The 22,507-nt window shown below is 37.7% G+C and overlaps 2 protein-coding genes across 2 annotated transcripts in view; one reads left to right on the forward strand and one right to left on the reverse strand.

Annotated features, from left to right (window-relative positions):
* Nucleotides 1-688: 688 nt before the first annotated feature.
* On the forward strand, nt 689-8,104 carry LOC131957719 (serine/arginine-rich splicing factor 7). Its single transcript, XM_059322465.1, has 7 exons — nt 689-1,070; nt 3,108-3,185; nt 4,030-4,200; nt 5,940-5,993; nt 6,143-6,220; nt 6,338-6,539; nt 6,899-8,104. Exons 1-7 carry the CDS (start codon nt 838-840, stop codon nt 6,983-6,985), a joined length of 903 nt encoding a protein of 300 aa, XP_059178448.1. The 5' UTR covers nt 689-837; the 3' UTR covers nt 6,986-8,104.
* A 520-nt stretch (nt 8,105-8,624) lies between these two features.
* Nucleotides 8,625-22,507, reverse strand: part of LOC131957722 (uncharacterized) — a 29,997-nt gene continuing 16,114 nt past the window's right edge. The window contains exons 3-5 of the mRNA XM_059322469.1: nt 13,072-13,256; nt 12,686-12,962; nt 8,625-12,557 (exon numbers count right to left, since the gene is read on the reverse strand). Of these exons, the coding sequence (XP_059178452.1) occupies nt 10,051-12,557; nt 12,686-12,962; nt 13,072-13,256 (2,969 nt within the window). The 3' untranslated portion in view covers nt 8,625-10,050. The remainder of the gene's footprint in view (nt 12,558-12,685; nt 12,963-13,071; nt 13,257-22,507) is intronic.

The raw sequence follows: 22,507 nt of genomic DNA on the forward strand, positions 1-22,507 counted from the left end.
AATGGGAATGATATTACACACAATGTAGACATTCCTCCCTCAACTACATCACATATTTCTCTCCATTCTCAAGTAGTGACAAACTTTGGCCCATAATTTGTTTCAAATAAATACTACACTAACTGTTTATACTCGCATTTCAACTAACATCATCACACCGGTAAATTGATAAAATCTACTGTCAAAACGTTTTTTAGTTAAAATAAAATACATTGAGAGAGTTGACACCAACCAAAAATGCTAAACGATTGGAGAGAGAATTTGGAGACATACGACCTAGTAATACCACTGCATCACTTTTAATACTTTAACCTAATACCTATAATTAACTATTCATTGAACTGGCAAACAGAATATTTATTCTATACAATTTGGCTATTTTTTGTCTTGGTGTCACTCTCCTAAATGGTGTCACCCGGTGCGGTCCGCACCCCCACCCCCGCCTCACGACGCCTCTGAGATTTAGTTAGATCTAGATTCTACCTAGTTTCTTTAAAAGCCGACGTTGCGTTGGTATTTATGCGAAACTACCGTGCCTTACAATAAACATTGGACTCTATTCAATTTATAAGAATATAAATAAGATATGGGTTCTAAGTAAATAATTACATATAAATCTAGATCTACATTACATAATTCAACATTCAAATAGTTTAAAACAAGTGTAGCGAAAATATGAGCTTATACGAAACTTATACCACTTACGTGTCTTTAATGTCCGTTGATTCCCTGTTGCTAATTATGGCTGCCGTTGTTTGTATGTAATTATTAAGAATCCTTACCGACAGTCATTTTTTAACTATTTTTAAGAGATAAAGCAATCTAAAATCTGTGTGAATGAGCAAATACAGTGATAGCGAGGACAATAGCTACGCCTCAGACAGACGTCAAGCTTCAACGATGTCTTACAGAGATAACAGAAGATCTAGCAATGATGGGGGAAGTCATTTTGGTGGCTTCAGAGTTTATGTTGGTGACATTGGAACACGGATAGGCAGGACTGATTTGGAAAAAGAATTTGGACAGTATGGGCCTGTAACTGATGTGTGGATGGGTAGGAAACGGGAGGCGTAAGTGATCTAGAGCTGATAATTTATAAGTCTATTTACTGTGTAGCTATTTTAGTATTTTCATTTATTACATTTATTGGTAATCTGTCATTTTAGGTAGGTTCTAGATCTAGATCTAGATTCTTGATCTAAAATCGGTCGAGGCTAGTACTAGTAGTCACTGTAGTAAGTAAAATTCCACAGCCGATCACACATAGTTTAAAATTCCGAACTCCCGATTTTTATCGGGCGCTGTTTTGTAACCGTTTGACACTGAAACAAATCAAAAGTATTATACTACTCTCTGCTGCCATTCTACTCTAATTACTAATTTGTATGTGTCAATTTGTATTCCTACACATAGAATTTGAGATATTCATGTTTTAGTACCTTCACTTCTTGCGATATTTCCCCCCCCCCCCCCCTACTTTTTTCCTGCGGCCACCTGGACCTTTAGCGTAACGATCATATTTTATTCGTTTTAACCCAATTTTAATAACTAAAATACATATTTTACTCTTTTAAACGTGTTGTTGATTGTATTATTAATTAATAGATTGCAAAATCAAATAAAAAAACCACTTCAATTAAATTTATTAACTGCACATCACGGATGACCCAGTGATGACTCAAGGGACGCAACTATAATAATTATAACACAAGGGACGTCCCAATCACTAACAAGACATAACCTATATTTGCTTAGACATGCTTGTATGTAGAGACACAAACTAGTTCTAGAAGAAGTAGATGATCGAAATAATTTAAAACAAAAGAAGAATTTAGAAACTATATAGATTCTAGACTTAGCTTGAAATATAGAGCATCTAGATCTAGGCTAGTCTAGCTCAAGTCATTGGTGACGCAGCGAGGATAAACCACCCTAATCATTACCCAAGCTGCAGCCACCCCCATTTCACCTCTCAGGTTGCTATAATAGCCTTATTTACAGGGTCCTGCACATATGTAGAAGCTATTTATAGTTAACATAGTTATAAAAAGCTTTGATTGGTTGGTTTTAATCATCTCATCTTGCACCTCGTTTCATCTGCGGAAACTGGGATCACAGACGACGTCATACCTAAATTTAAAAAAAAATTAAAAACTCGTCTTCCAGAAGGAGAAAACAAAAGATTTTGACCTTGATATATTTAGAAATGGACATGCGTACAGCAGATATCGGTAGTTTTGTATAAAACAACCATACAATTATTATACAAAGCGATAAACAGGGTGATGGCCTCAGAGTGTGTTAAACCGCGGAACTTTACTCTAGTAATAATGTGAAAAAAATGTGACTCATTAAATTTTAGTAATTATTTCAAATTTTTAGGAGGGTTTAGATCTATGTTTCGAAAGTTACAAATATGTTTCAAAGTATCACTCATGTACCTTTTTTTTTTAAACAATTGTTTTAAAACTTTTCAGTAATCTGCTGAGCTGTGGTTCATGCTAAATGTTTACAATTGTTTTTAAACAATTTTGAAACTAAGGGGAGGTTACAATATTAGCCCACGAATTGTCAAGTGCAATTGTTATGTGACATCAGGCTATTTTTAGCATTTTTCATATGCTTAATGATAGTATTACTGGCTAACTTGGAGACGGGGGTCAGTTGCTAACAACAATATGGCGTCCGGACTGGACGCATGACTTCTGACAATTTTTTTGCCAAATTCCAGTGACCTTCTATGAATTACTTTTAAAATGTTTACCACAAGCAAAATGGCGGGGTTATCACGTTATAACAACAAACTATAGGTGGCAGGGCTATATATGCCAGAAAAGCATTTCAAAATTTGCGTTGGAGAATGAAGGCTAAATTTAAAAGTTGGTTTCATTAAAAATACTAGAACTTTTTAAATATAAATTTCCATAGTAGAAAATAGATTTCCATACAGAAGCATTATTAGGTTTATCATCAGTCTATGAAAAAATAAACAATCTACAACTATATTCAATCATATTATTAATTATATTATTTATTCCTTTAGGCCTATACTTGTAAATATTAATATATATCCACATACTTGAACCGTATTTGTTAATTTTTTTTAGGACCTCACAGAATTATGCTTTTGTTGTATATCGATACCCAGAGGATGCAGAGGAAGCAGTAAGAGATAGGAATGGCAGGTAGGCATTAGTTGAGTAGTAAAAATTATTTTCAGGTTAAGACTGTAGATTAGTATTATGTTTAAAAATAAAGTTGGCTATTTTTTACAGGCCCACTACCATTTTTGTCACTGTGATATAAACACAAGAAATGAACAGTCATTATAGAATTAAAAGAAACGAATTAGTCACATCTTGCTTCAGTGTTTTCAGTAATAAAAATAGTGTAACCTCTAGCATGTAGGCTGAATTGAATCGTTACCTAGATTTCTATAGGCCTATTTATTATTTATAGGCAGCAACTATGTTGTTCTGTGCCTGACTGGTGACTTTTCAATTCTCTTCATTGCTATTAACATGGACAACAATGTTAAAAATGAAAGTAGTTTGAGTAGCATTTATATTTTGATGGAGTAAGAAGGGGGATTAAAAGATTTATTTAAACCAAGTTAACCAAATTATAAGGGGAGGCAATAAAGTTTGTCTGTCATAATTTGAAGAAATTTTATTTTTATACATTGTGTGATGGTAATTGCCTTGTCCAAGAGAATATAAAATTAACAAATAATAATTAAAACTCCTATAAATATTAAATATTTACTGTTGACTATGAAAGCTATTAATGTGAATTATATACCCCCTTCTAAGTAAAAACACGAATAGTAATTTTGTTTTGTAACATGTCTAATCTGGCACTACATTTTTACATTGAAAGTAATGTCGTTTTGAATCTTATTTCTCTGCATTTTTACCTCATTTAAATGGAGTTCTAGCTAAGGTCGTGTGGGAAAGGGGAAATAAAAATGGATTCCTAAAGCTGTATTATGCAATACCTGAATTTATGATAATGAAACTTCTTCTCCAGGAAAGTGTGTGGCCGTAAAGTAAGAGTTGAGCATGCTAAGCCTATTAATAGTAATCCACGGCGTCAGAGGGGACGAGGTGGTTGGGATAATAGAGGTAGAGGTGATTACCATAGTTCCAGAGGTGGCCAGCAATGGCAACGATCCAGAGACAGATATAACAGCTACAGAAGGTGAGTCCTTTATTTGTTTGTAATAGTTTACACATTCTCATCTAAGCTTCACTTCAATCAGTAATCAGGTTACCTTCATGCTTTGTTCAACTTATGCTATATAATGAAATGAAATGGAATTAATCTCTTGGCTGAATAATTGTTTTATTATATAGCACAAGATATTAGGGTTAAATGCTTTTTAAGAAAGGTAATCATTTATACTTAAGTTTTAAACATAATTTTAAAACAAAAAGTGCTATTGTTTGTGCATTGGCTGTAATTCATTAAATAGCTTTATTCAAATTTTAATGTTGTAAAATTTCTTTTAATTGCTCTTATTTCATGTGAAGTTGTTTTAAAACTTTTTTTTTAATCAAAATATTTTCAACATGAAATGCAGCAAAAATTTTTAGTTAAATGATTACTTTTTAAATTCTTAACAATTGTTTTAATTGTTTTTGTTATTATATTTTTATCTGTTAACAATAATCTTTTATTAAAATAGTATTTTTAAAAGATGTTTATCACATCTGTTTTTATCTGAAAGGTTTGATTCTTAATTCTCAGAAATAATTATCTGTTATTTCTCTAAATTATTAACCTTTTTAAAGCTTATATTATAAAAATTGTGTGAAAATGCAGATTCTCTGAGAATTGAGATTATATTATTTATCATTCCACAAAAAAAGATTTTATCTATCAGATTATAAGACTATTGTCTATAATCCTAACATGAATTTTATGTTTCTTTGAAATGGTCTGTGTAATTTAATTTGTTGTCCTGCCACATTTATTCAAGGGGGCATCCATACTGGCCCATTGTTTTCACCAACCTGCTACAGCCTTCAAGTCCAGAGTGATTGTGGAATGATATAATTCACCTTTACGTTTGATTACGAGCTAGTGGAATGTTATCGAATGTGATGCAGAGTCCTATGCTGAGCGATCGTTAGGTTTCCCAACCCAGTCGTATCGTTGGTTCTTCTTCCAAAGCCGTACTTAGATAGAGTCGAGCAAGCAGCATGCTGTTCATGAGTAGATGGTACAGCTGAAGATGATGGCCAAGATAGGACGAGCATAAAGACTTCGCTACCAGACGTTGGTTCTGTCGTTTCCTCGTTTGGAATTAATTGCTGTATTAGCGAGGCAAGCCCATATGCTCAAGGCCTGAAGCACTCTTCATGGTCCTTATTCGGTCGAGTATTCTACTGGTCGTTCAGTTTTCCTGAAGTTTATTACAAAATGAGGGGTAATGTGTATGGATTTGTTGGGTACTGTATACCCTGTATAGAATCTGTATCTTCTTACTGCCTTGTCTCCTAGTTTTCATTATGATTATATTTCTGTCCTTTTCTTTCAGTGAAATTAGTTGTTAAGTACCCTGCATTATTGAATGGATTTTATAATCCATGCAATATTTTTAAATCTGACTTTTTAAATTTTGGAATTACCATTAAATTTTTTTTTAATAATGCGCATAATTGTTTCCTAAGGCTTTTTTGTATGCAAATTTTATTACTGATATTATTCCCCATTTCTTTTTTTTTTACCCTTATTAAAGGGTACAATTCAATTAGTAATTTTTTTCTTTCTAGAGATCCTTATTAAGTAAATAATATTTTTTTTTAGAATTCCTTCTTTAATACACATGATGGTAAAATTTAAGACATCTAAACAAAAAATTATATTTTATATGTAGTTTGAAGAAAAGTAGTTGTGTAGACAGACCAATTCATAATTATTTTCAACATTCTCAGGTCCAGATCTGAGAGTCCAGCTAGGCATAGTAGATCCCAACATTCACCTAGCAGGTAAGGGCTATTTTTATACATAGTAACTGTTTTAAAGAGTGTACATCCTGTATGGCTGGATAGAATATTTATTTATGTACATTATTTTTTAAAAAGAAGAGATTAAGTAAGTAATATTAATGCATATATTATTTTACAAAATGTTTCAGAAACGACAGTTTCAGTGATTCTTCACCCAAAAAAAGTTTAAAAAGATCACCTTCAAGTTCACCTGAACCAAAACTAAGGTATGGGATTTTATAGCTACATTTTTTCTTTTTTAAAACATTCTTTAATGTTTTCCGTTTTGTAAAAAAAATGTATTTATCATGTAAATAGTAAAAACATTTTTTTCTCTATTTAAGGAATTCAAAGAGGTCTAAAAAGCAGGTATCTACTTCTCCTTCATCTCCCCGTTCAGACAGAATCCAGAATGCTGATTCTGACTCGCGCAGCCGTTCTTCCACACCTCCACCTAAAAAGAAGAAGTCAAAGCAAAGAGATTCCTCATCTCGAAGCCCACCAGCAAGTGATGAATATGATGCTAGACAATATAAAAAAACACAGGTATAATAAACAGCTTTTTGTTGTCATAGAATGAAACTTATTTGATAATTTTTTTGGTTCCATGCAAAGTGAAAACAAATTTTGACCAAATCATATTGGTAAACATTTACAATCTACATTGGTTACTGGTAAAAGATATGGCTACCCATCATAATAAAAAAATATTAGAAAATTATTTTTCAAAGCTAGAATTTATCAAGCTTTAAAAACTTAATTTGGGATTATTCCTTTCTTAAGCTGGATTGACTTAAACATCAGCTTAGCTGTCCTGACTTAACTACACATGCCATAAACCAACAAAATAGAATAGAACTATTAAATATGTATTTCTTTGTTTAATAACTTAACTTTTTTTTTAGGATGATAGAGAAGAAAGGCAGCTAAAAATGAACAAAAGTAAAAAGAAAAACTACACTGCAAATGATTACAGTAGTGATGATAATTGATTTGATTGGATCTGTGCGAGTATTCTTTAAAAATTGCAGGATTATTTTCAAGTTTTTGTTGAGTTTGTAGTATTAGTTGTTTATAAAAATGAAAATATTTTGCAAATGGCTTTTTTTTTTACATTTTTTTTAAACTATTTTTTTTATGCTTAAAGCATCAGCCAAAAACAATTAAAGGTGCACTTAAGTGAATCTCAGGAAATGTGTATTGATAACATTTTCTTTATTTGCTAAAATACTCAATTTTTATGCTTAAAGCTTTATTTGCTGTATCAAAATATTTTTAACAATTTTTTTCTTCACTTGATAAAAATGTATTGAACAAATAATTTTATATAAGTAACATGAATGCACACTATTGAAGGAAGAGAAATTTTTAAAATTGGTAGAAAGGTAATAATTAAATTCTTACTTAATGCCAGGAATGTTCCTTCTTTGATTCTTCCCATAACCACTCAATTTTTATGGAAATTTTATTGTTAGATTACTAAACAACAGTATGTCAAACCATATTTTAATCTCCAAAAAATATTGATGCCTTCATTGTAGGATGAACACTAAAATCCATATTGTTTCTTTTATTTTTCTGGGAATAACATCATGATTTTAATTTTGATGTGAAACAAATTTAGCCAATATTTAATCCAATTTTTAATTTGTTTAGTTTTTTTGAAAATGGACTGATTTTTCTTGATGGTGCTAAGGTTTTATTTTGCTAAATGGCATCATGAATGTGTATGGTAACTTTTGTAGCTGAATGATTATGTGCATAAGTAAAGTTAAAATGGAAATTGTCAATATGTGGAAAAGTTTGTTGTGCTTTTAAAAGCTGTTAAAATTTATATGTATAAAAACTTTAATGTGATTCTTTTATTTATATATGGTTGAGCCATGTTTACACTTTAGTCAATATGTTCTACCAACATTTGAGTTGACTTGTAAATGTCCCAAACTAGAATAAGTAGAAATACTTATTAGTTGCACTGTGGATTCCATTCTTATTTGCCTTTTAAAAAATTGTTGCCTCTTTCTAATTACTACAATCGTCAACAAAATGTTTCTTCTTTTTATCACCATCCAAAATGTAAATAAAATGAATGTTGTTATTAAAATATCAAAGTAATAAATTTCTTGTGTGAAATTTTGTATTGAAATAGATTAGGTAATCCCTAAAAAAAACCAATAACAACAGCTGATACTATTAAAATATAAATACATTTACCATGTGTAAAAAAAAGTTAAGGTATCTTTTTAAACAATCCCTAGTTCCACAGAGAGAGAGAAATGAAATTCATTATTAGTGCATAATGTCAGACACCTGGGCCTAAGAAATATTTATATATCATAGGACATGAAGGGTTTCATCAACTCACCTTACCTGCATTCCACTCTCTAACTTGATAATGCAGTTAGTGATTTCAAGGTTGTCTATCTTGTCTACTTTTTACATAAAAGTTGTTGGAATTTCTTAAAGTACTTTTTTACAATCTTAATGCAAATTATAAGTTGCTTTCCTTGATCTTTATTATGTCAATGGTCTAATTACAGTTGAAATATTAGTAAATTATTTAGTAAATTATTTATGATACAGAATTTAAATTATAACCAAGCTTAGTCCTAATTTATTTCAGGTTTAATGTCAGCTATTGTCTCTCAAAACCATATCCTTTTGATAATGGCCAAAAATTAAAATTGTTTTGTCAACATCTATTTCATACACTTGCAAATGGTTGGTAACTAGCAAACATCAAAACAAATACATACTGGAAGTTCTAATGATGATTGAATACAAGTTTTGTTCTTTAAAAGTTTTGACAGAGGCTTAAATTACTTTTGCTTTTTTCCCCTATAATTTTTGGGCAAATTCACATTCTTTGATCAAGCTTCCAATCTTTTTGGTAATAATTATAAACATGTTAAAAATAAAATTTCAAACATTTTATTTACAACTTGATTGATATTTTGCTACTTCAAGGGATATTGAGATGAAATAGTTTAAAACACATCAGAATTTTAAAATGACTGCAATGTTTGTATACAACATCTGCTAAAATGTTTTGAATGGGGTATCATTAGATAATAAACAGATGTAATTTAAGCTTTGTATAGAAAGAATAAGGCTGAAGAATAAATTTAAAAAAAAAAGATTTGAAAGGAAGTTTAATAAAAAGTTTTATTTTTGCTTGTTCATATTCAAATAAAAATACTGAAAGCTTCCTGGAAACCAATAATTCATTAAACATGCAGTTGTGAAAATGCATACAATCAAGCAAGATACATTCATCAACACTTTTTTACCTGCTGTGTAAAAAATATTTTTAAAAAGTATTTTATTTGTTGCTAATTATTTAAAACCAAAAGAAACTACAATTGATCATCTTTTTCAAGAACTGGCATGATTTACAATAAACAAATTCAACAATATTTATAGAATAAGAAGTAAGTATATATAACACCCAATGCACATAACAATTGAAAGCAATGGTTAATCTTAATGATTCAGGAGGTACCTTCTAGTGATCTTTCACTTTTATTCTAAGTTAACTTTTCAATTTTAAAATAAGGGATGTTTAATAAGTTCATAAAGAATTCAAATTGTATGGAGACTTGAAGGAATTTTTTTTTTTAAATAACCAAACAAAATTTACAAAAAATTATATCAAATTATAATGCATTCGTAATTACATACATTTTAAAAAGCTCAGTTTTACCTTGTTTTTGCTCAAACAATTATATAAGAAGTTAAAAGTCATATAATATAAATACTTAAGATTGTACAGCAAAGAATTTGTGTGTGTTCAGTCTAAATAAATCCCAAATAATTAAAATGTCTCTGCACATTTGGGGTTAGATATTGGTGTTTCAAATATTAGTAAATAAAATGTACCATTGACAAAAACATGACATACACATACAAGTTTATCACACGTAAGATGAGCTGCTTTCAATAGAAATTGTAAAGTTGTCTAAAATATATTTTAAAATGTGATGATAGCACCAGCATCACAAGTATCCATGAAATCTACACAACTACATAATCCAATGAATCAATCATCTAAATACAGCTATAACACCCCCATAACTTCAAACTCTCCATTAACACCATATTTCTTAGAAAGTTGTTCCTCTTCAAATCTATGAAGATCATTAGGAGTTTTTGATTTCCAAAGGTCAACTGAGCGAGGCCGCTCTACACGTTTTGTTTTGGGTTTTTGATTATTGAGCACAACATTAGGATGTAGGGGAACACGTGATGGACGGCTTTGATCTATATACAAGGCATTGGATGTGTTGTTATTATATACATCTGGATGAGTTACTATTTTAGCAGCTGGCTGGTAAGGGTGAATGAAAACTTGGTGTTGATGTGTTTGATGATGGTTGTACAGGTGCTGTTGAGAATGATGAGGTAGTTGCGACTGTGATTTGATAGAATTACATGAATGGCTTTGTTTGACTCGGGATACTGGTTTACACATATTTGAATCAAAGTTGTCCATTGCAGAAGGCACTGGTTTTGGGTTGCTGTCTCCACTTTCAGCCACAGAACCACTGTTGTGATCACTGCTGGTAGCCATGTTGATGTCACTGTTGGTATGCTGCCCCGTGCTACCATTTGTGTCTAGTGAGTTACTCTGATGGGTATTGTTGCTGTTGCTCTCTTGAGGTGCACTGTCGCTGTTGTTTGTATAATTCTGACCATCACTGGCAGAGTTGCAATGTCCAGGAGTTTTCTTGTCAGCCTCAGGATTTCTGGGAGAACTGAAGCCACTGTCCAGCACAACGTTGTCTAGCCCTACTGCTGCATCAGGTCTTTGTGCAACGTCACTGGCCTTTGCTTCAGCTTGAAGCTCCTGAATCACTCGGTTCTGTACAAAGTCTTCTCGTTTGTTGAATACTTTATCATCCTCATCACTTTCATGTTCACTCTCAGTACAGTTCTCATCACTATAATCATCCTCATCATTTTCTCCATCACCATTTTCATCACCCAGATTATCCTCTGAGCGATCAACTGCTGCCAACTCTATGACACCAGCAGAACAACCTGATATTTCCCTTCTAGGCGGAGAACCAACATCCACTATAGATTCTGTGTTGACCAACTGGTCTTCTGTTGGTGCATTAGGGTTAATTTCAGCTCTAAATGTGATGACCTTGGGGGGAGGGCCTGCCATGCTACTATCATCATGTAAGCCATTTTGAATGTATCTGTGATGTGGAGGCATTTCTGATACCTCCAAGTTAGAATTGGTGATGGTGTGATACATAACAGAGGGGCCTCCCACTTGCTCAGATACACTGTTACCATACACCACGGAATTGTAAGCCATGTTTGTCACGTCACTTTGATAAACAACCGAACACAAGGCGGGGTCGGTCATATACCGAGGATTGAGATCATTTGTGGTGTCATTCTCTTCAAAATGTACACGATTGCTGGACGGGTTGTAAGGGTTTCTGTTGGCCACAGGGCCGTTGTGATGCTTATTGGAGACTGGAGTGTTCTCATAGACTGGCATGATATGCCTCTTGTCCTCAGCCACACCCAGACCTACACAGTTAACACCACTATCCCTTGACTGAAGATTCGATGAATTTTTATTTGGAAGGCGTCCCTTGTACTCATAACTAATATCATCCCCTTGACCATAGTAACTATAAATCCTTTGTTGGCGTCGCCTTGATCTGTGAGACTTTCGTTTCTGAGAAACATCCGGTGGACCATAAATTCTATCCCTAGCTTCATGACCCTCAACCCTATAAGCTGTCCTGTCATTTTGGCCTTCATAACGAGGCGTTGAGTGTAGAGGGCCAAGCTTAGGCTGTTCAACTAATTTAGCGTAGGTGCTCTCATCACTGAGGTGAGCTACAGGTGAGAGAGCAGACACCGAGTGGTAGACGTTGGATTCATGAAGGGGAGTCACATCTGCCTGGTCAATGACGTCGTACTCTGATTGCCTATGGGACCTTTTATCCTCGACATGTTTCCTCAGAGAGTGATGCCGATGCTTGGTAGGGTTTCTGTAGCTGTCATAGAGATGGTCTGATTTCATTGGACGTGGTTTCAAAAACTCCACAGAGTGAAGAGGAGGCTCTACAGTTCTCTTGGTTTTGATGCCATTCATGGCCACATAGTCCACATTTTCCTGCTGGCTGAGTGCGGAGAAGACTTTTTTAGGATTGTGGTAGTGGTGGTCATTTGAGGAATGGAAGCGTGCACCGGTTGGTGGTCGAGCGGTGACCTTAGGCGGCGGTGGCATCACAGTGACTTTGGTGACCTGTTGGGTAACGTCAGTGACCCAGGTCTCTGTGCGCTTCTGTTTCTCAAGTTGCTGCTGGTACCAGAGCCACTCTGGTGGAGGGAACTGGGCTGAGAATGTTGCGTATTCCTTCTCTTTGGGCTCAGTAACATCGCTGCGAGCGTCAGAGTGAACAGTGGCAGTGGAAGATGCTGGTGGAGGAGGGGGTAAATGGGGTGGAGGAGGTGGGGGTGGCATCAGAGCTTTGTCCCTGTCTTTATCTTTCTTCTTTCTACCAAAAATCTTTGAGAATAGGGAAGTCTTTTCACCTGAAATATCAAGTTTTACAGTTCATGAAACTAGTTAAGTTCATCATTTTGAAATGTACAGTGATATATTGCATGCAACTTATCTCCACAATTGAATTTAAAATTTAAAAAAAAAAAAAAAAACCCACCTTTTTCTTTTTCTTGGTTGATGTTGCTAGATTTAAGATTGATGTCCTTGACTGCTTTCCCCTTCTCTCCCTTGTACTTGATGGATGACGAGCGCTTTAACTCTGCTATGTCATCCAATGTTCCCTTTTCTACCTTCAGATTCCTATAGATTTTTTTGTCTTCTTTAGCATTGTTGTTTCTAGCTAAACTGCTGGTGCGTGAGCTTTTACCAGAAGAACCAGCTCTGATTTTATCCTTGATGTCCTCTTCTTCTGAGGATTCTTCTATGGTGGTCACCTGAAAATGTGAGCAAAACTTAAAAATCTCATTTTAAGGATGTATCGGACAGTAAAGACAGAAGGCTGACCTCACCCTCCCACATTCATCAGACAGGTGAAAAGTTTACCTGGCAAGATATTGAGCGCATGTGGGCCCTGGAGGGCAGCATTGGAGGTTGTTGACCTATCTGGCCTTGAAAGACTGGAACATACATGGGATGATATGGCAGCCATGATGCATTGGTTGGTAGATAAGATGAGTTGCTGTTCTGTAACCTGTTGGTGTCTGGGGTAACAACAAAGTAGCCACTGCCTGGGGAGAGATAGACACAGTGTTTGTTATAACACATTAATTGTCACATCACAAACACAATGGATGTCACATCACAAACATACAGTACAGGGCATCACATCACAAACACACTGGATGTCATATCACAAACATACAGGGTGTCACATTACAAACATACAGGGCGTCACATCACAAACATACAGGGCGTCACATCACAAACATACAGGGCGTCACATTACAAACACACTAAATGTCACACCACAAACATACAGGGTGTCACATTACAAACATACAGGGTGTCACATTACAAACATACAGGGCGTCACATCACAAACATACAGGGCGTCACATTACAAACACACTAAATGTCACACCACAAGCATACACGGTGTCACATCACAAACTTAGGTGAATCATTTTGATACATTGAACACTTACAAAATGTTTTTATCTCTTCACATTAAAGCTTGCAAAATAAAAGTCATCGTTACAACACAGTTCCCTATGTAAGTTAGAACAGTCAAGTTCGAGCATAAATTGCTCTATGGGTATTAGTGATAAGCAGGGTAAAGGGTGAGTTTACACTATAGAGAATTTTACTACACAAACACAAAAATTGTTACTACACAAACAAAAATATTTTTACACACAAACACAAAGAATTTTACTACACAAACATAAAGAATTTTACTACACAAACAGCCCACATTATTTAGTCAGCAATAACACCTAGGTGCCCCCACCCCTGCCCAAAATGCTGAAGCAGTTTGCACATTCAGTAGCCCAGTTTTAAAACTAATGCTGTTATTTCATTCTCTGTTCCCAACACTCAGGGCTATCTAAGTGACAATGTATGTTATTATAAAAAACTGATCATGCATGTCATAACAGGACTGTATGCAAGACTGGAAGGTGTGACAGAAGGATATGTTAAACACCATCAGAAGGAAATGTTTAACATCAGGGCTAGTTGCTACATGATAGACAGAGGCTAGTTGCTACATGGTAGACAGCAGGGCTAGTTGCTACATGGTAGACAGCAGGGCTAGTTGCTACATGGTAGACAGCAGGGCTAGTTGCTACATGGTAGACAAGCTAGTTGCTACATGGTAGACAGCAGGGCTAGTTGCTACATGGTAGACAAGCTAGTTGCTACATGGTAGACAGCAGGGCTAGTTGCTACATGGTAGACAGAAGGGCTAGTTGCTACATGGTAGACAGCAGAGGCTAGTTGCTACATGGTAGACAGCAGGGCTAGTTGCTACATGGTAGACAGCAGGGCTAGTTGCTACATGGTAGACAGCAGGGCTAGTTGCTACATGGTAGACAGAGGTTAGTTGCTACATGGTAGACAGAGGCTAGTTGCTACATGGTAGACAGCAGGGCTAGTTGCTACATGGTAGACAGAGGTTAGTTGCTACATGGTCAGAGGCTAGTTGCTACATGGTAGACAGAGGTTAGTTGCTACATGGTAGACAGCAGGGCTAGTTGCTACATGGTAGACAGCAGGGCTAGTTGCTACATGGTAGACAGAGGTTAGTTGCTACATGGTAGACAGCAGGGCTAGTTTGTTACATGGTCAGAGGCTAGTTGCTAATTGGTAGACAGCAGGGCTAGTTGCTACATGGTAGACAGCAGGGCTAGTTGCTACATGGTAGACAGAGGTTAGTTGCTACATGGTAGACAGAGGCTAGTTGCTACATGGTAGACAGAGGCTAGTTGCTACATGGTAGACAGCAGGGCTAGTTGCTACATGGTAGACAGAGGCTAGTTGCTACATGGTAGACAGCAGGGCTAGTTGCTACATGGTAGACAGCAGGGCTAGTTGCTACATGGTAGACAGCAGGGCTAGTTGCTACATGGTAGACAGCAGGGCTAGTTGTTACATGGTAGACAGCAGGGCTAGTTGCTACATGGTAGACAGCAGGGCTAGTTGCTACATGGTAGACAGCAGGGCTAGTTGTTACATGGTAGACAGCAGGGCTAGTTGCTACATGGTAGCCAGCAGGGCTAGTTGCTACATGGTAGACAGAGGCTAGTTGCTACATGGTAGACAGAGGCTAGTTGCTACATGGTAGACAGCAGGGCTAGTTGCTACATGGCTAGAGGCTAGTTGCTACATGGCTAGAGGCTAGTTGCTACATGGTAGACAGCAGGGCTAGTTGCTACATGGTAGACAGAAGGGCTAGTTGCTACATGGTAGACAGCAGGGCTAGTTGTTACATGGTAGACAGAAGAGCTAGTTGCTACAATGTAGCCAGCAGGGCTAGTTGCTACATGGTAGCCAGCAGGGCTAGTTAATTATGGTGTATAGTGTTAGTGTCGCACTAAACTGAAAATTCATGCAGCATTTTGAGTGTGTGTACACACTGTGTAAGCTTGTATAGGCTATCTCCCCATAGAACAAGTTGTCAAGTAGAACCAAGCCACTAGCTAGGTCTACATCAAAGTAGAGCCTCTCTTACACCACGTCACGGCAACTTGTACACCAAGTTTCTTTCAACCACAAATTACCCCCCCCCCCCCCACACACCATTAAGTCAATCAGAGGATAGACATAAAAAACTCGTGAATTGTTGTTTTTTTTCTGGAGTGTAGACATGCAGAGCTTGGGATTCTTAAAAGTGAATAATTGTCTAGTCAAAACATTGACATAATCTTGTAGTACTGCACGAAGACAATTGTTCATATATAAGTGGCTAAGTGATCTTACCCCAGGTAATGGATCACTTAACATGCTCATAATGGTTAGTCACGTGTGCTGGTGGTATCGATTACGTGATAGGCCGTGATAGGCGTGCCCGCACAATTCCAGTCGTTAGAGACAACAGGATGGAGCTGACGCGATCTATCGTTGCCCTTTTAAACCTACCCCACATATTTTACATTTAGCTATCGTTGCCCTTTTAAACCTACCCCACATACAGTTATAGTTGCCCTTTTAAACCTACACCACATATTTTACAAACATTTAGCTATAGTTGCCCTTTTAAACCTACCCCACATACAGTTATAGTTGCCCTTTTAAACCTACCCCACATATTTTACATTTAGCTATGGTTGCCCTTTTAAACCTACCCCACATATTTTACATTTAGCTATCGTTGCCCTTTTAAACCTACCCCACATATTTTAGAAACATTCAAGAGATGCAGTAAGCCCCTACTCGAATCCTAACCCTTTAAAACCTTTAGAAACATTCAAGAGATGCAGTAAGCCCCTACTCGAACCCTAACCCTTTAAAACCTTTAGAAACATTCAAGAGATGCAGTGAGCCCCTACTCGAACCCTAACCCTTTAAAACCTTTAGAAACATTCAAGAGATGCAGTAAGCCCCTACTTGAACCCTAACCCTTTAAAACCTTTAGAAACATTCAAGAGATGCAGTAAGCCCCTACTTGAACCCTAACCCTTTAAAACCTTTAGAAACATTCAAGAGATGTAGTAAGCCCCTACTCGAACCCTAACCCTTTAAAACCTTTAGAAACATTCAAGAGATGCAGTGAGCCCCTACTTGAACCCTAACCCTTTAAAACCTTTAGAAACATTCAAGAGATGTAGTAAGCCCCTACTTGAACCCTAACCCTTTAAAACCTTTAGAAACATTCAAGAGATGCAGTAAGCCCCTACTTGAACCCTAACCCTTTAAAACCTTTAGAAACATTCAAGAGATGCAGCAAGCCCCTACTTGAACCCTAACCCTTTAAAACCTTTAGAAACATTCAAGAGATGCAGTAAGCCCCTACTTGAACCCTAACCCTTTAAAACCTTTAGAAACATTCAAGAGATGCAGTAAGCCCCTACTTGAACCCTAACCCTTTAAAACCTTTAGAAACATTCAAGAGATGCAGTAAGCCCCTACTTGAACCCTAACCCTTTAAAACCTTTAGAAACATTCAAGAGATGCAGTAAGCCCCTACTTGAACCCTAACCCTTTCAAACCTTTAGAAACATTCAAGAGATGCAGTAAGCCCCTACTCGAACCCTAACCCTTTAAAACCTTTAGAAACATTCAAGAGATGCAGTAAGCCCCTACTCGAACCCTAACCCTTTAAAACCTTTAGAAACATTCAAGAGATGCAGTAAGCCCCTACTTGAACCCTAACCCTTTAAGCCAGACTTCAAGTAACCCCAGTATTTTTGTGGGGCACAGCGGTAACGTCCCGCCTTGAAAATAAAAATTAATCAATGGCTTTACTAATTGACGGGGTTAATTAAACAATAATGGACGCCCCAACTACACGCTTCATTAGCTGGAACTAATCGGGAATTTAGGTTCCCACCAGGGGTAAACAATCGTCTGCGGTCGGGTGTAGGAAGTCGTACACAGTCCCTGGCCAGGTATGTGATCACTACACAAACTATACGGGTGTATTGTACACAGTCCCTAGACTACCCAAACTATACGTGTGTATTGTACACAGTCCCTACCCAAACTATACGTGTGTATTGTACACAGTCCCTACCCAAACTATACGTGTGTATTGTACACAGTCCCTACCCAAACTATACGTGTGTATTGTACTCAGACCCTACCCAAACTATACGTGTGTATTGTACACAGTCCCTACCCAAACTATACGTGTGTATTGTACACAGTCCCTACCCAAACTATACGTGTGTATTGTACACAGACCCTACCCAAACTATACGTGTGTATTGTACACAGTCCCTACACTACCCAAACTATACGGGTGTATTGTACAGTCCCTACCCAAACTATACGTGTGTATTGTACACAGTCCCTACACTACCCAAACTATACGGGTGTATTGTACACAGTCCCTACCCAAACTATACGTGTGTATTGTACACAGTCCCTACACTACCCAAACTATACGGGTGTATTGTACAGTCCCTACCCAAACTATACGTGTGTATTGTACACAGTCCCTACCCAAACTATACGTGTGTATTGTACACAGTCCCTACCCAAACTATACGTGTGTATTGTACACAGTCCCTACCCAAACTATACGTGTGTATTGTACACAGTCCCTACACTACCCAAACTATACGGGTGTATTGTACAGTCCCTACCCAAACTATACGTGTGTATTGTACACAGTCCCTACCCAAACTATACGTGTGTATTGTACACAGTCCCTACACAAACTATACGGGTGTATTGTACACAGTCCCTAGACTACCCAAACTATACGTGTGTATTGTACACAGTCCCTACCCAAACTATACGTGTGTATTGTACACAGTCCCTACACTACCCAAACTATACGGGTGTATTGTACAGTCCCTACCCAAACTATACGTGTGTATTGTACACAGTCCCTAGACTACCCAAACTATACGTGTGTATTGTACACAGTCCCTACACAAACTATACGTGTGTATTGTACACAGTCCCTACACTATCCAAACTATACGGGTGTATTGTACACAGTCCCTACCCAAACTATACGTGTGTATTGTACACAGTCACTACACTACCCAAACTATACGGGTGTATTGTACAGTCCCTACCCAAACTATACGTGTGTATTGTACACAGTCCCTAGACTACCCAAACTATACGTGTGTATTGTACACAGACCCTACCCAAACTATACGTGTGTATTGTACACAGTCCCTACACTACCCAAACTATACGGGTGTATTGTACACAGTCCCTACCCAAACTATACGTGTGTATTGTACACAGTCCCTACACTACCCAAACTATACGGGTGTATTGTACAGTCCCTACCCAAACTATACGTGTGTATTGTACACAGTCCCTACACTACCCAAACTATACGGGTGTATTGTACAGTCCCTACCCAAACTATACGTGTGTATTGTACACAGTCCCTAGACTACCCAAACTATACGTGTGTATTGTACACAGTCCCTACACAAACTATACGTGTGTATTGTACACAGTCCCTACACTATCCAAACTATACGGGTGTATTGTACACAGTCCCTACCCAAACTATACGTGTGTATTGTACACAGTCACTACACTACCCAAACTATACGGGTGTATTGTACAGTCCCTACCCAAACTATACGTGTGTATTGTACACAGTCCCTAGACTACCCAAACTATACGTGTGTATTGTACACAGACCCTACCCAAACTATACGTGTGTATTGTACACAGTCCCTACACTACCCAAACTATACGGGTGTATTGTACACAGTCCCTACCCAAACTATACGTGTGTATTGTACACAGTCCCTACACAAACTATACGTGTGTATTGTACACAGCCCCTACACAAACTATACAGGTGTATTGTACACAGTCCCTACACAAACTATACGGGTGTATTTTACACAGTCCCTAGCCAGGTACGTGATCACTACACAAACTATACGGGTGTATTTTACACAGTCCCTAACCAGGTAATAATCACTACACAATCTATACGGACCATTATCGATTGGCTTTTTACAGCAGGGGCTCAGGCTGTCGTACGTTTTGTTGGATGACGTGTGACAGACCAAACACTTTTTGTTGGATGACGTGTGACAGACCAAACACTTTTTGTTGGATGACGTGTGACAGACCAAACACTTTTTGTTGGATGGGACACACCACACGACCTAAACGGGTGTATGGTGTTCTGATGAACACACCACAGAATGGCCAACACAGAAAACCAAATGATTAACATACAGAACACAGGCACCATACAAACAGATTAAACAACACCAGCCGAGATATACCGGATACAACGCGATATCAGAGGGACGCGCTTATCTAACTTGGTCTGTTCTTATAGTCAGGAGTTGTTAAAGCGGAGATGAGAGAATAGCAGGCAGATTATTTCATCCGACAATGTTAGTTACATCAGCACTCATGGTTGCCCTTACCAGATGTTTGTAGCCCAGCTGTCAGACTTCGCTTGTAGCCCTTGTAGCCCAGGTGTCAGAGGTCGGCGGTAGGCCAGTTGTTACACGAATGTAGCCCAATTATTTAACGTATGTAACCCAGTTATTACACTATGTAGCCAAGATATCAGACGGTTGTAGCCCAGATATCAGACGGTTGTAGCCCAGATATCAGACATCTGTAGCCCATGTACTAGACAGATAGATTAGCTCAGACATAATTTCATCAGACAATGTTACACCTAGATCAGCGCTCACTGTATCCATTAGCTCAGGTGTACGCGCACGTTTTGCTCACTCTAAAAATAAACACGTTCTAGTTTTTTAAAAATATAAGGGAACTAGCTAAAATAAAAACGAGTAGCGAAGAAAAATATGTCAGACGATTGAACACAGTGTAAACCTTTCTATAAGACAGTAAACATGCAGTAATACACGCCGTCAACATAGCACTGTGTAAATCAAAACAACGAACCTCAGACTTTCAATATCCAAGAACTTTTTATATTTACTTGAAGGAAGGCGAGTGAGTCAGAAGCATTTCCGCTACTGGTTTGGTTTTCTTTGGCGAGTACGGTTCAATGTGGGTAATCGAGATTTTCTATTGCGTTTCAATGTGTAGGTCAAGTTAATCTTGTCTACAGAGGTATGGGTGGGCCCCTATAGACACGGCTACCAACACCGGCTATAGAGGTATGGGTGGCCCCTGCAGACACGGCTACCAACACTGGCTAGAGAGGTATGGGTGGCCCCTGCAGACACGGCTACCAACACCGGCTAAAGAAGTATGGGTGGGCCCCCTATAGATACGGCTACCTACACCGGCTAGCGAGGTATGGCTGGGCCCCTATAGATACGGCTACCTACACCGGCTAGAGAGGTATGGCTGGGCCCCCAATAGACACGGCTACCAATACTGGCTAGCGAGGTATGGGTGAGCCCCCAATAGACACGGCTACCAACCCCGGCTAGAGAGGTATGGCTGGGCCCCTATAGATACGGCTACCTACACCGGCTAGAGAGGTATGGGTGGGCCCCCAATAGACAAGGCTACCAATACTGGCTAGCGAGGTATGGGTGGCCCCTGCAGGTTACCAAGACTACATAGATGGGCTCCAGCAGGTAGAGCTACCAACACCAAAACATACTTTGTCGGCTGTGTTGACACGAGGATCAATGGACCGTGAAAAGACTAATTACACGCGCGCCACACCAATCACAAACGTGCTTTGTGTTCAGGTAAACCATTTACAGGTGAGTACTTGCACGTGGGTGTACGTGGAAATGTCATCCACTTGCCCTGGTCGGTAGACTGGGATGTTAGTGTGTCGTTAAGCGGCTCTTCTCTCTTTGTGCCCCACTCTACGGTATGTTCCCTCCTTACCACCCTGCCCCCGGGTGTTGTGAAAGAAAATACACACATGACAGATACACTGCCATACAGGCTACATATCAAACACACTAGTGGCAACATCACGATCCAACATTCCTTTTATCACCAGCTTTAATTCTTATCTTAGACTACAGGAGACCACACGTGAATCGCCACCAATTATTATTGATCTAGGCGAGATTTATCAAGACGGAATGTTTGCTGGATGTCTTTACAAAGGCCAACTAATGTTACTAAATGTGTACGGCAATATACGCTGACCTGAACAACTACAAAGTGAACACAGAACAACACGAAAGCTGAAAACTTGCCAGCAAAACATTCATCGAACAGAAAATAGCTCAGGCAGTTAGGACAGCATAAAAAGCTCACATAAAAAACCTGTATATTTAAAATTTCGCTAGCGGGAACATTAAATTTTGTTTATAGTTTTCTACGTATTTGTTTTGAATTATGGCGTACTATTTTGATGCATTTAATATTTCCTTAGCACATCTATGATATATTTGTTTTTTAAAGAAGAATTAAAATTTTGACTGCATTATCCCATATCATCAACGTCTAGCTTCTGTGTGGGTATCTCGGCTAAAGAAGGATTTGACAATGTCTACTGCTTATGATAAAGGAACAACATGTATACGTACATGGTCTATCAGCTATCCGTTATAACTAGACAAACTATACGTAATCTGACGCTTTTTAGACCCCCCCACCTCCGATTAAGTATTTGCTGCATGTTTTTGTCAGCTTTATTCCCTTGGTTGCATAGCGCCCTATTCTGGGATATCAATTTATCGTGGGTGGTAACTGGTGTATGTTGCCATGGAGAATCTTTCAATATAAATGATACTACTTAACAAGGGTGTAGGCCTATTTGTGCTGAGTTTTAAAAGCGTTTACCTGTTTACATTGTCACTACCCCGTCCCCAATCCCTTAAATACACACGTTTCTTGAACGCACCAACCAAGGGGAGTATCAAGCCCCCGTTAGACACCGCGCCAGGGTTGAATCCTCCCAATAGCTGGGGTAATATGTTATAGT

This window comes from Physella acuta, unplaced genomic scaffold, assembly GCF_028476545.2.
Source record: "Physella acuta isolate Inbredline_101_S28 unplaced genomic scaffold, ASM2847654v3 ptg001260l, whole genome shotgun sequence".
In the NCBI taxonomy this organism is placed as follows: domain Eukaryota; kingdom Metazoa; phylum Mollusca; class Gastropoda; family Physidae; genus Physella; species Physella acuta.